Genomic DNA, 13,024 nt, shown 5'->3' with positions numbered 1-13,024 from the left:
GAAAAGGAAACATGATTGCTCAAACTCAATGGGTCAGCGGTCTGATTCTGTTCCTGCTAAATTTGACATAAAATAGCTACTAATGTCAGTGTGACCTCATTTAGGCAAAGCCTGAACGCTTCTGGAAAGCTTAGCCCATCTCAGTGCATATCAGTGCATACAGCTAAAGGCATTTCACTTAATTAAGTTAAATATGATTTGTCCTCCTATGTAAGCTGTTGATGTGCTCTTTGATCCACTATGATCACTACCCTATAAAAAGACTGGATAAATGACTCTGAAGCTGTTTAACACTTTGACCTCAAACGGATACTATTTTGTAACCAGGGTGGTCTGAAGTTTAAGGAGTTGGGGAGCTTCTTATTTTATTAAGTTGTGCAAGGTGCTGTGCTCTGCCTGCAGAAATCGCTGCCTCCAATGATGCTTCCAAGCCCTTTCCTAGCACTGAAGCAAACAACTTTAAAAAAATATCAAGTATCTCTCAGTATCCTTTTAAAAATCTTTCTAGAAGCTCCACTGTTCTCTCAGGCTCAAAAGAAGACGACGTGGCATTCTGCTTTTTGTTCCTTTTTTAGTAAAGTCATTTATTGTGAGGTTCCCTAAATAGCTGGATTTACAAATGAATGCATCTACCCTTGACAAGATGTTGAATGCCTAAGTTGGTGCAAATAGGACTCGCCAGTGCTCCTTGTGAGCGCGAGTCCTCCCAAAGCCCTTCCCTAGCATCAATCCCTCGGGAAGGGAATCCTTTTGCAGGAGTGGGAATAAATCAGCTGAGAGGTTAACTTTAAACTCCCATTTTATGTCTGGATTCGTTTCTGTTTTGATCTGATTTACGAGGTATCTGAGCACTTCCCACTGCTGCCACAGTCGGGAACTGAATATTCCATTCTGAAGAAGTTTTCTTTATCAGTACAGCCGTGTTCAAGAGACTTCCCTTGAATACCCACTTCAGGGCGAGAAAGGACCTCACGTGCACTGTTTACTCCTCTGATTTGGAGGCCTCTTGGTTCAGCCCTTCCAGGGAAGCTCTCTGTAACAGTTTTGCAATGATTCTGAAGCGCTGGGAAGACAACTAGGTGAGGGCAGCTAAACCAAAACCTCTCTTTTTGAATTCGGTGGGAAAGAACAGCACAAATGTGTTCGTCTCCAGAAAGACAGCTGCTATTATTATTTTGATATTGATTCTAATTTGAAGAAAATGCCAGGTCAGGATCAGAAACTGAATATTCAATATTGAGAGTACTAGAACAATCATTTATGCAAGACCAAGCGGGTGAGGAAAGGTTGTGCATGAAATTGCTTGTATTGCTTTCTTCGCTCAAGCATACAGCTTTCCCACATGCAATTTTCAGAGTGTAAAGCTAAGGAGATTATTTATCTTCATTTGCCATAGGACAGAATTATGAGCTCCCAAGGTTTAAAATCTGCACTGTGGAAAAAGTCTTTACAAATTCATATACTTCTTTCAGTGGATGGTTCCTTCATAGTCTGTGTATCATTGGCCTTTTTTTTTTCCAGATACAAATATGGAAGCAATAATAAATTATTAATCTGGAATCACTGTGTGACTGTTCCCAGCAGAAACTGTACACAGTTAATTGTATGCTTGGAGGTAGCACAGGGGGAGACAGTCTCAGAATTCTTCTTTAATTAAAATTACATAGAATTACAGAGTACCAACTGTGAACAGTAATGAAATGTTGGTAGTACCGGTCTGTTTATCTGGAAAATAAAATGGGGATATTCTAGAAAAGAATGGGTGCCTTTTATCTATGTGAGAAAAGCAGCACACATTCAGGAGTTAAATCTGGCATATAGAGAAGAATTCTCTGACTAAATTCTGACTGTATTTTTCTTCTGTTATTTCCTATTAATAATAGACTTGTCAGGGTTACAGCCAGATAAATAAAGACTATTTCTCAGCCCTGCCTTTGTGCTGTGCCAGATCAGATGAGATGCGGGGCGCCTGTTCGCGACGCCAAAGGCATCAATCTCGAGAGCAACCTGCTACAGAAGAAAGGTGGTGCCTCCCCGCGCCACGGCTGCTATCTCTTCCCGGAGACCTCGGTGAGGTTATCACGTTCATGCAAAATTCAGCTAAAGCTCGTGGGACTTTGCACTACGGATTACATGGAAACTATGGAGATCTTTCTCTGAAGTGCAACTTCATCTAAAATAGGGAAAAGAACAGAGAGCTGCATTTTGAGGTCCAGTTAGTGGTTTCATATCAGCAGAAGCGAGGTCTACTGCTAGGAATATCTGAAATGTGCAGGTATTCTGCTGGGATGGAGAGGACCATTTAACTGCGGTGCATGTTATCAAATGGAAATAATAAAGTGAAATAAAGATAGCAAAAAAAGGAGACATTAGTGGAAAATGACTTCATAATCAAGGATTGTTTCCTACTTGAAAGGCACTAACTCTGTCATCCCTCTAAATTAAAATGAAGAAAGGGTTAGATAACGCTCTGTGAGGTGAAATACTACAGTGGTAAAAAAGTGACAGACAGATGTGTTTTTCAAAAGCATTTACTGGAGCTAAGTATCAACTTCCAAAGAAAATGAATCAGATTTTGGCACTCTGCTCCTTCTAACTGCTTTTCAAAATTTGACCCTAAATGATTTGGTGATTTGTTTCATTTTTAGCCCTCTATCTTGGATCAGTCCTTTGTGCTCCTGTGCTGGAGTGGTCTCCCTAAACCACAGTCACATTTTCTCACGCTGATGAATAGTTTATTCATGGAAGGAGCTCATTCTGAATAGGCATGAAGAGCCGGGGCACAAATGTGACATTTCTGCCAAGACATGTAGATTTATATACTGATTTTAGTCTCATCTTCCATCATCTTTTATTAAGCATGGCTTTAATTAGAAAAGCAGAAACATGAACGATTCCAAAGACATATCCCTGGGATAGTGCTGTTCAAAACTCTTCCCAAATTCAGCCCTCTCTGTTCTGTTTTATTCACGCACAAGATTGGAGTGCTGTGATTTGTTTGGCTTTAAATTACTAATCAGAACAGCTAAGCAGGCCTTACTGTATAGCAGATTATATTTATATGACATCTACGTGATCTTTCTTATTACGGTTTCCATCATCTCCTCTGCTCTACACCTTTCTAATGTTTGTTGCTTCTTCTTTTTATGCTTGATCTTAATTACATTTCAGGCAGCTTAGCAATAGGGCTGTCTTTCAGTCTGTGTTTGTTACATCACGCAACAGGGAACCAAGTCTGACTGTGACTACCAGACACAATTGTCATATATAACAAAACATAATTATAGCTTCAGTCATTTGAGGCTGATGTGAATCGGCCACGTGACTTAACAAATATAATTTGCAGGGAACAATCAAAAGAGGAAAGAAAAAAACCCTACCTAGAGACAAGTTAGCACAAAATAAGAGTCAGTTTAGCACAGATGTAACATGCACTGCTCTTCCAAACAGCTTTGATGCTATAGAATATTATGACATTTTCATGTAAAGTATGGAGTCCATTTTTTCTTCTCTACATGAAATATCACTGAAACATTCAAAAACTTTTAGATTAGCTCCTCTAAAATGTGTAAACCTTATATAGAACATTGCATGGACAAAAGTGTGGATATTTCATAATTTTTCTTCCTAAAATAGTCTTCTTAAAACATGGTAACAATCAGTGCAACTCTCTTAATCACTTAAGGCTCTTCTAAAGTATTTGACCTTTTGGTTCAAATCTCATATATGCACTGCTATTTTAATAAGTCAATGCCCTTATCAAGGCTGTTCTGTAGACTTCCATTAATACCACATTTTTTTAGATGCAATTTAAAGCCAGATGTCCTGAAACTACTGAAGTGCCTATTGAATGTCTGTTGGAAGTAGCAGGGGAGTGCTGGCCAAGTTTCATTTATTTAAAATACAGGCAGTTCCCCTCAAATTCCTGCTAAACAGAATTACCTTTTTTTTTTTTTCTCCTTCTATTTTGAAGCTGTCAAACCAATGGATCACTTTGTGCATTCCTGAACATTTGGCTACCCTTGCCTGAGAGAGAGAGCTCTGAGATCCTGATGGAGGACTACCTAAAAATGCATTACATAATAACAGAACTTAATGTGATGGAATTTGCTCAGGGCTTTACAGGAAAGAGTCTGGAGCAGGTTCTAACATGAGTGCAACCGCGACAGCCAAGGAGGCAGCAATTTTAAACTATTAAAATATGAACATAGATCATATGTCAAATTTATATGACATATGAATATGTCAGCAAAAAATGACAGGCTCTTCATGACATGAGCAACACCTGGTAGTAATAAATATAATGGAGTCCCAAAGAGGTGCTTAAAGGAATGTCAACATTTTTATTATGTTTTTTTTTAACTGTTAATAAGACTGCTATAAAAATAAGCCCATTCTGAACTAAGGTTCTCAATCAAAAGGGAAAAACTGAAGAATTTAATCTGCAAATTAAATTCTCAGGACTTGGAAGCACAGACTAACATCAATGGGCAACAGCATGAACAGCAGACACGGGAACATGTCTATGTGTATCAGTCACCGACTCCATCCTCAGTGGCAACCGTTGTGCCACTCCAGCCTGTCTGGAGCTCATTAGAAGCTATAATTAAGGCTGGAGCATGTGGCTGCCTTGTGAGGTAGACAAATGTGTTCTACTGTTTACTGACCTCTCAAGTCCAAAAATGTACAACGGATGCCAAACTGAAAGATTGTTTCTTTCCCCGTTTCTAACCATGACGGTTGAAAACAGATGAAATGCTAAAGTTAGTGTTCTATTTTAATACTAATCAAGTGACAGGGTTTTCTGGGGAAGATCCTCCATTCTGAAATGCTCTACTTCGCTTGCACTCGTGGAGCTGCAGTCTGTTAAACATGAGAGGGGATTTGCAGGTGGATTCTGCACCACCAGCAATTTAAAATTCAAAACTGAATTCTGTGTGTGTTGATTTTAAACATGCCTTGGACCAAAGACCTCATTCTATGAAGCCCAATGGGAGATTCAAATTGAGCATCAGACCAGACAGTCAACATGAATCGCACGGTAGCAGCCAGTCAACAAACGGCAGCAACTGTTGATTGTCCTAATTCTCGGGAAAGAGAACTCCTTGAACTCCTTCTTGCTAAAGATGGAGGAATAGGTTTCCTCTAGCTCTAAGGCATAATAGGAGGTTGAATACATTAAAACCTGTGAGATGTTCAGGTAGGTGTGAGGTGAGGCAAGAGAACAGTGGGTGAGACCCTCCAACCCTTGCTGAGGTGTCATCCAGCACTACCTGCCAGAAACCCAGTGCTGATCAGGGAGCCCAGTGGCTGATTAATGATTTGTGTTGAGTATCATTTTTAGTGTAAGGGGAACTAAGGGTGCATAAAAAGGTATAGTTTTTGCTATATCCAAAGAAGTTAAATAATTCAAAGAATTAGTACTGCAGCAAAAATACTAAAATATTTTAATTTTTAAACCAAGCCTGGTTTCCAGGCTCTGTGTGGATATGGGGAAAAGGCAGTTGTCTGTTGAGCCACATGAAGTTAAATTTTGCAATTACACTAGACACTGCTTAGCTGTGTGTCAGCAAAGAGGCAGATCCACCGCTGCTATAAAAAGAGGAAATTCTAATGCTCACTGGTGGCAGCTGCTTTGGTGCCTCTCTGGTGTTGCTGCCTGCTCAGGTAGTTCCAGCTGAAACACAGATAAGCAATTTTCAAGGGTTGAGCCCAAAGGGTTACACAGAAATGAGTCTGCCAACAGACTTGGGGGGCAATAGCGGGGGGGAAGCATTTATATTTCCAACTTCGCACACATTTTGCACTCAGACTTTGAAAACACCTCCATTTTTTAAACTGCAAATTTGCAGATCATTAGCTGGTAATGTGCACTACTGCCTTTGGGTCTTTTGAAAACAAAAATGAAAAATGATCTAATTAACCCTGGGCCGCTGGTTGCAGAGCATGCCAGAGATCCACATTTGATTACTGATTCCAGGCGCTGGGCTAGCAAGGTTTGGACCACAGTGCTAAGGTAGAGGCACGAAGCACAGGGGAATAGGATTATTGAACAGTGTTTTAAAATTAGTCTTCTAATCAAAGTGTGCTGTTTGAGTGACACGGCACAGAATACATTTAAGCTGTGTCCTTTCTCACCACTTCCCGCTCACCACCCCTGATGCTCTAGCTGCATAATTCATTCAGTTTGATGTTTGGAGAATTTGTATGGACTAATAGCCATCATACTGTGAAAGCGGGCAACAAAAAGGTGAAGGGCTTGATGGACAGCATGGTAGAAATGCTGACAGCTGAGATGGCTTTTCTCTTCGCTTCTCTCCTTGCAGGCACCTCTACCAAATACAAATGACTTGACGTTTTTGAACTCTTCACTTCTGCGTGTGCAACGCAGGCTAGGGCTTCACAGGAGAAGTCACAAAATGGAGCTTGTCTGATCCTTCAGAGCAAAGAGGGTTTCTACCAATCCTGCAGACCTCTCAGCAGCCTTCACAGCACCTACAGATCATAAAAATTTAAATTCGTCCTGCCTCTTTGTGACTCTGCGAAGGGGAAACTCTAATTACTGCCCGCATTGTTCTGCTGGCCCAGAGCAGAACATAACTGTCACCTGTACATCAGGGAGAATTAATCCCAGGCCTGCAAATCACAGAGATTTATTAATGCTGTAAATGTGGGGTTCATTTCCCCTCCCTTCAAGTTTCATTGCTGTGCCCTTACAAGTCTTTATTCTCTACAATAACTGTCAACATGGGAGATTTTTTTTTTTTTTTTTTTTTTTTTAAATTAGTGACATGGGCCCTCATTCTCCTAGGACGGGACGGCCCTCTCCCCTGCCACAAAGCCCTGAGCTACTTTCCGATAGTTTGGTAAAATGCAGTGGAGAGCGGCTGCTGTCTGCAGAGTCCTTCTTATATGTGCCTAAGCAGCAACAGACTCAACAAATGCTAAATCATTAGCATCTGTCTTGGCAATTAAACAGCAAATTAGGAGAGCTGTTAAGGTCCACTGGATGGATAACCCAGGTTTCCAACTATTCTTTAAAAAAATATCGTTAAAATACAACAGACTAAGCTTTACAGTGGCTAATTCAATATCACAGGTTTTAGAAAATACACAAGGATGCCTTTGCTAGTTTTTTTTTCCTCATGAACTAATGTTTAAAAATGACTTGGTCTCAAAAAGCTGAGTGGATCTATGATTAACACCATATCTCTGACCATCCCTAGAAGAACTTTCAAAGTTTTTTTTTTTGTTTATTTGTTTTGGATTTGATCTTCTTTCATATATTGAACCAACTGGCCAGCTTTCATTTAAAACCTTAATTTTCACTTTTAGGAGGGGGTCAAGATTAATAACTAGGTACAAAAATTTGTGGACTTATTTGTAAACTCAATGTTCCAATATTGGTTATATAGCTAAGTGCTCATATTTGTCTTCCTACATTTGTAATGGTAAGACCACAACTTTCTGTTTGACTAAAGCAGTTAATGTACTGTAGGACCAAAATTAATTATAAGCCTTCCAGCTTACAAGTTGAGTTTTCTCTTAAGATCTACCCGAAAAACATATATTAACAGAGAAGCAAGTAGCAACTCAGTCTTGTGTAGCAATTTGTTTTTCTCATTGACCATAAAATATATAAAGTATGTGTTTAAGATTCAGAATTTTGAAACATATAAGCCCGAAGGGACGAGACCGCTCAGAAAGACCTCATGTTCTCCTTTTCATTGCACTGTAAAAAGAAATCAAACCTGCACAGCTTGTATGATTAATGAAAGTAATTCATAAAATAACATGCTTGACATTTCAAACTTCAGCTTTTTCTGGTTAGTAGCTTTTGAGTATGTTTATATGCTGGGGAAAGGAGGCCGAGCCAGATTCATTTGGATGACACTAGTTTAGCTCCAGTGAAGCTGAAGGTGCTGAGCAGAGTCCTACCACCTGAGGACACCACCCCAGGGCTACGTCCCTTCTCGCGGGACAGCACGGGGGCCAATTCTGACATTTACTCGTATTTGTTCACAGCAAGGTAAGTGGGGAAAGCTTTGTGTCTGGGGAAATGGAGTTGCTTAAGAGACACTTCCTAAGAGGTTTTTTATTTTCCCCTTTATAAACACAACGGTTTATATGTTTAGCAAACTGAGGTCAGTTGGTGAGAAAAAAAAAGAAACATCTTTGTACTTGGTGAAATACATAGGGTTAGAAAACATGCAAAAAGGTGTACAGAGAAACTTTAAAAGAGTGTTAGTTCAAAGAGCATGGACAAAATTCAGTCAAAAGGTGGGATGCAACATATCAAAAGTCCATTGCAAGAAAACAAAAAACCCTCCTCTTTAAATATTGTTACTGTTTTGTATAAAAACGTAGAACTTAACAACATTCTTTCTTTTAAAAAATTAAAAATATATATATGTATAACAACAAGCAAGAAGACAAAACACATCAAAAATGGGAATTAAAAAAAACTCTTCAAAAGAAGACAAGAAGTCAAAAAAAGAGGGGAGAAAAAAGATTTTCAGGGATCCTTGTCATGCAAATCAGTTTGGCGGCAAAAAATACCTTCATCTTCAGCACCGTCATTATCACCTAAATCATCTGTCTGTTTCTTTGTAAGGGGACCTAGGATTAAGAACGGAGAAAATGGAGGAAAAAAAAGACAATTCAAGAATATACAAGACTGAGGAAAAAAACAGTGTATATTAAATTCCTGTGGATGTTTCAAGAAAAACATTTGCAAGGAGGGGAATCTTAGTTTATAACAACCAATTTTAAGCCATGTTTTTCAAACATTACAGCAAAACCTTCCCTAGGGGGTATGGCTATTAGAAACATCTAGCACAAGAATCTGAGTGCCCAGTGCTTTATTGTTTTTAAATGAAGAATCAAAGCTTTGTTTACTAAAAGCATACCCGCAATAAGCCATACTTATCCACTTGATTTAATTGTTTTACTTTGTTATTAGAAATAGTGGAGACAAAGACTGCCAAATTCCCTCTTGCATTTGATGCAGTAATATGGCTAATAAATGTCTCGACAGTTGGTTAAGAAAAAATTTTCCATGAAATGTTAATTCACATTTCTAAATTCAACCACTTAAAACTGAACCCATGCTTATCCTTGTAAAGGATGAGCTTAATTTTTTTTTTTTTTTTGCACACTGATTAATTCCATTCTATTTTAAATAGAACTGTAGTTTCCCTTAAAACCTTTGACTATATGCTGAGAACTAAATCTGTAAACTAGAAACAAGACTGAAATCCTAGGCCAACTGAAGGCAATGATGTTACCATTGATTTCAATGGGACTAGGGTTTCACCCACAATAAGCAAAAGTTGCATTGAGAATGGAATTTCAGTTTAACTTGGGCACAAGAGACTGTATCATAATTCTTTATCTTTGTAAATAGATTACAAGGCAAGTCTTCCATTCCCAGCACCTATATTATAATTGATTCATCATATTTTCCACTGGAAAAAATGCCCACTCGCTAGTAAATAATAAAAATATACACCAGAAGCCAAATGTCATATTGAAAATATTTTCATCATATATCTTACACACTTACGCACAAATAAAAGACAGTTGGAATTCAGCATTATGTTTCCCTTTTTTTTTCAGAGCTTTCTCATTTCCATGACATTCTGTAATTTGCATGCAAAAAAGCAATCAGTACGAACACAGGACTAAGAAAAAAAAAAAGCCAGCCAAGCACAGAATAGAAAACAAGAACCTTCTCATGCATAAAAGAACAATAGACAAAAAACAGCAATGAAAGGGATGAAGGGTATGCATCGATATTTGCAGTAGATGTAGGCAAATGACATGCATTAACTCCAAAGCACAAGGGAGTATTAAAACATTTATATTTTTAAAGCTCTAACTCTGTTATTTTACAAGATATTAGTTGTCCAACATTCAATGCAGAGTTTCTAAGCTGTGTATTTGCTGCATTTAAAAATATATATATATAAAATCAGAAGATGTTTGTACCAAGTGCATGGATTTCAGAAACACAGATAACCCAGGAGGTATGATGAGATTTTAACTGTAAATTTAGCAACTGGACCATCATTGGAAACCATAATTCATCAGTCAGAAGTGTAGTTTCAAATGCATTGTAAGTACATAAAACTAAAATTATACATCAGAAATTAGAGTATTTTACAATCACAACTGCAAACAATTGTTCTGTTAAGTGGCAATTCTTCATGAAGGCAGTATCTATTCTACAAGGACCCTGGAATGTAATTCTTTGCAATATATGCGACAGCTAGAAAACAGGACCCTACCCGTATGCATAATTTGAAATGACTTGCTGCCCATCATCTCACACCAGAGCAACCTCACTTCTGAACAAGAATACATACAGCGAGAAAAGAACAAGACGTATGCAGAGTAATAGCAATAATTTCATGGAGGAGTTTCAGCACAGTGTAGAGGAAGAAGGTTGATAAAATTCGGAGATCTGTGGATTTAATAACCATGGATAGCCAGAAATAGCCAAAAATTATTTGCATGTACACATTTTAATAGATTTTTCACACCCTCAGAAGAGAACAAAGCAGCATCTGCAAAGCCAAATAGCATAAACTTCTCTAAAGCAGCACAGAGAGAGACAATTTTCTTGGTAGAGCAAGAATATTAATTTTACATGTTTTTATAATAGTTGGCCTTTGTGTGGTGTTTTGCATAGGTCATAGTTCCAAAACTCAACAACAGTCATATACTGCATTAAACATCTCAGCTTAAGCTATCGATCCCATAAATGATTTTGCAGTATGGTGAAGCAGCTCTTAAAAATAACCTGGGTAACTTTAGTATTTACATCCGTGTGAGATTCTCCGGAGATCAGCGATTGAACCACTTTCCTTATAACCTTATGTATTACATACTGATTATATACAGAGCTGCACTTTGGCTGTGCTGCATGTTGCCCTTTTCAGGTCTATCTGCTCTTCATCGAAATCGTGGACGTGGTATTAGAGAAGTTCTGGGTTAGGCTTCCCCTTGTTTCTGCAATAATCTCATTCCAAACCTGTAAGGAAGGGGTTTTGCTTCTGAATCTCTGGATAGCAGGCTTCATTGACTAAATATTACTGCTGTGTTGGCAGGATCATAAATAAAGATTTAAGTCTTGGGCTCTTACACAGGAAGAAACATGCTAAATTCACTGCCAGTTAACAGAATAAAATCTTATGGAAATATCCAACAAAATGTAACACCAGTAAGCTTTCTCAGGAAAAATACATCAGCACTGAAATTGCATAGCTATAATCCACAGTTATCTTCTGAAAGTTTGAATCAATATTCTCTAGGAAGTTTGTGATTTTGTTGGTTAAACGTATCCCTCAACTAGAAATATTACTTCAGTCATATCAGTTTATTCACTATTTGATTCTTTAGAATTCTTCTATAACTTTAAGATACTTTTCAGGTGCCAGAAACTAATTCTGAAAAATCTGATATAAAGATTTGGTGGAGTAGGCAGACCCAGGAAAGGAAATAATAATAATAATAGTAAAAGGATATGGAGGGAGAAGGGGTGCGAAGAAGATACACAGTCTTCAGAATTACAGCTACCGAAAAAAGTGTCCTTTATCCAAAATCACTTCCCACTGTTGTTACACTGTAGGTCCTCTTCACACTTGGTGAATATTAACTGTTTGTTTTACTCTCTGACCATTGCAGCTATGAACGCAGGAATTCATTAAGAAAAGACTGTGTATTATCTTTAAGATACCAGCCTTGGAACTGATACATTGACCTATGGTGTTTGCTTAAAATTTTGCTGAAGTTTATACAGTAAATATTTAATATCAGTAGAGTAAGAAAGCACCATAAATCATCTTAAAGGAGGAAGATGAGGGAATGACTGAAGTCTCTAAAATGCTGATGCAAAGATGGTTCACTTGATCAAGAGACTCTATAAGGTTTAGTCTCCCCTTGCTGCAAGCCTATAGCTCCCATTAATGCTGATGGGAAAGCAGACCCTTATGTCAGCACGGAAGAGAAGGAAAAGCAATTACTAAATTTTATGTCTCCTAAATGCAATGAGCAGTCTTACTGCAAAATGCATCAGAAAGCAAAAGCATGCAGCAGAAAATCCTTGTCAACACTCCGCTCATTTAACTTGAAAACAGTTTTTACATTATTTAAAGTGATATTCAAATACCTACTTCATTTGTACGGCGATTGATGCTAAGGAGCTAACAAAATACATTTTTAACATCTCCGTAACTGACCCCTCTATGTTTGTAGGTGGCTTTCCTTGCTCAAAAGGAGAGAACTAGCATCCTTCTTGTTCAGCTAGCTGTAGAATAATTACGTGCTCTGAAATAATTAAAGTCCAGCCTTATTAATGCTGAGGTGTTTTTTTTTTTTTTTTTTATCATTCTCTTTGATGCTGGACTAATGTACTTTAGCTCCCAAATACATTAAAGCCGATTATAAATTCTCTCTTTGTGGTCTCGATTAGTCAGAAATTATCTGTGACCTTTTGTAGCACATGTGTGTGGGAGGCATGGGAGCTGTGGATGTCATTAGCTTTTCGGCCTAGGAAACCTATTCATCTTTAAAGAAGTCATACTGCAAGTTGACACCATTTTGTAGCATAACAGTAGAAATCCTTTAAACTTAGTATATCTGTGCTTATGTTTTCATCTATTGATTTAGCCCAAGCGTTCTCCTTTGGTAATGAAAAGAATGGGAAAGGAAAGAAGCTCTTACGTTAGGTTAGGTAGACATCACGGATCAAATAATTTCAAATAAATCACCATACCATAAGTACCGTAAGTAATCTGCTCCTTGAAGGTACACAGATTAAGGCAAAATACAACAATAATACAGTTATTAGGATAATTCACTAAATAGCTTGCAACACTATGGAATCTGATGGAGCATGTATGTTAAATATATTTCTATTTTTACTTTTAAATCTACATAAACCTCCATCCATCCATTGCTATTTCTCTTTTACTAGTTCAGGTTTTAACCAAGCATTCAAATGAAATTACGTTTTTGGACA

General features: G+C 37.9%; 1 protein-coding gene across 7 annotated transcripts in view; it reads right to left on the bottom strand.

Annotated features, from left to right (window-relative positions):
• The window catches only part of NLGN1 (neuroligin 1), a 349,667-nt gene that overhangs the window by 177,266 nt on the left and 159,377 nt on the right, over nt 1-13,024 (bottom strand). For 5 of the 7 annotated variants that reach the window (XM_026045177.1, XM_026045176.1, XM_026045174.1 and 2 more), the window contains exon 3: nt 8,560-8,619. The exons of the other annotated variants lie outside the window; for them this stretch is intronic. In XM_026045177.1, the coding sequence (XP_025900962.1) occupies nt 8,560-8,619 (60 nt within the window). The remainder of the gene's footprint in view (nt 1-8,559; nt 8,620-13,024) is intronic. 7 annotated transcript variants of the gene reach the window in all.

This window comes from Nothoprocta perdicaria, unplaced genomic scaffold (assembly GCF_003342845.1).
Source record: "Nothoprocta perdicaria isolate Ctin4 unplaced genomic scaffold, notPer1 scaffold_4, whole genome shotgun sequence".
NCBI classification, from domain to species: domain Eukaryota; kingdom Metazoa; phylum Chordata; class Aves; order Tinamiformes; family Tinamidae; genus Nothoprocta; species Nothoprocta perdicaria.
The sequence above is the reverse complement of the archived record's forward strand: the minus strand, read 5'-3'. Positions and strand labels throughout refer to the sequence as shown.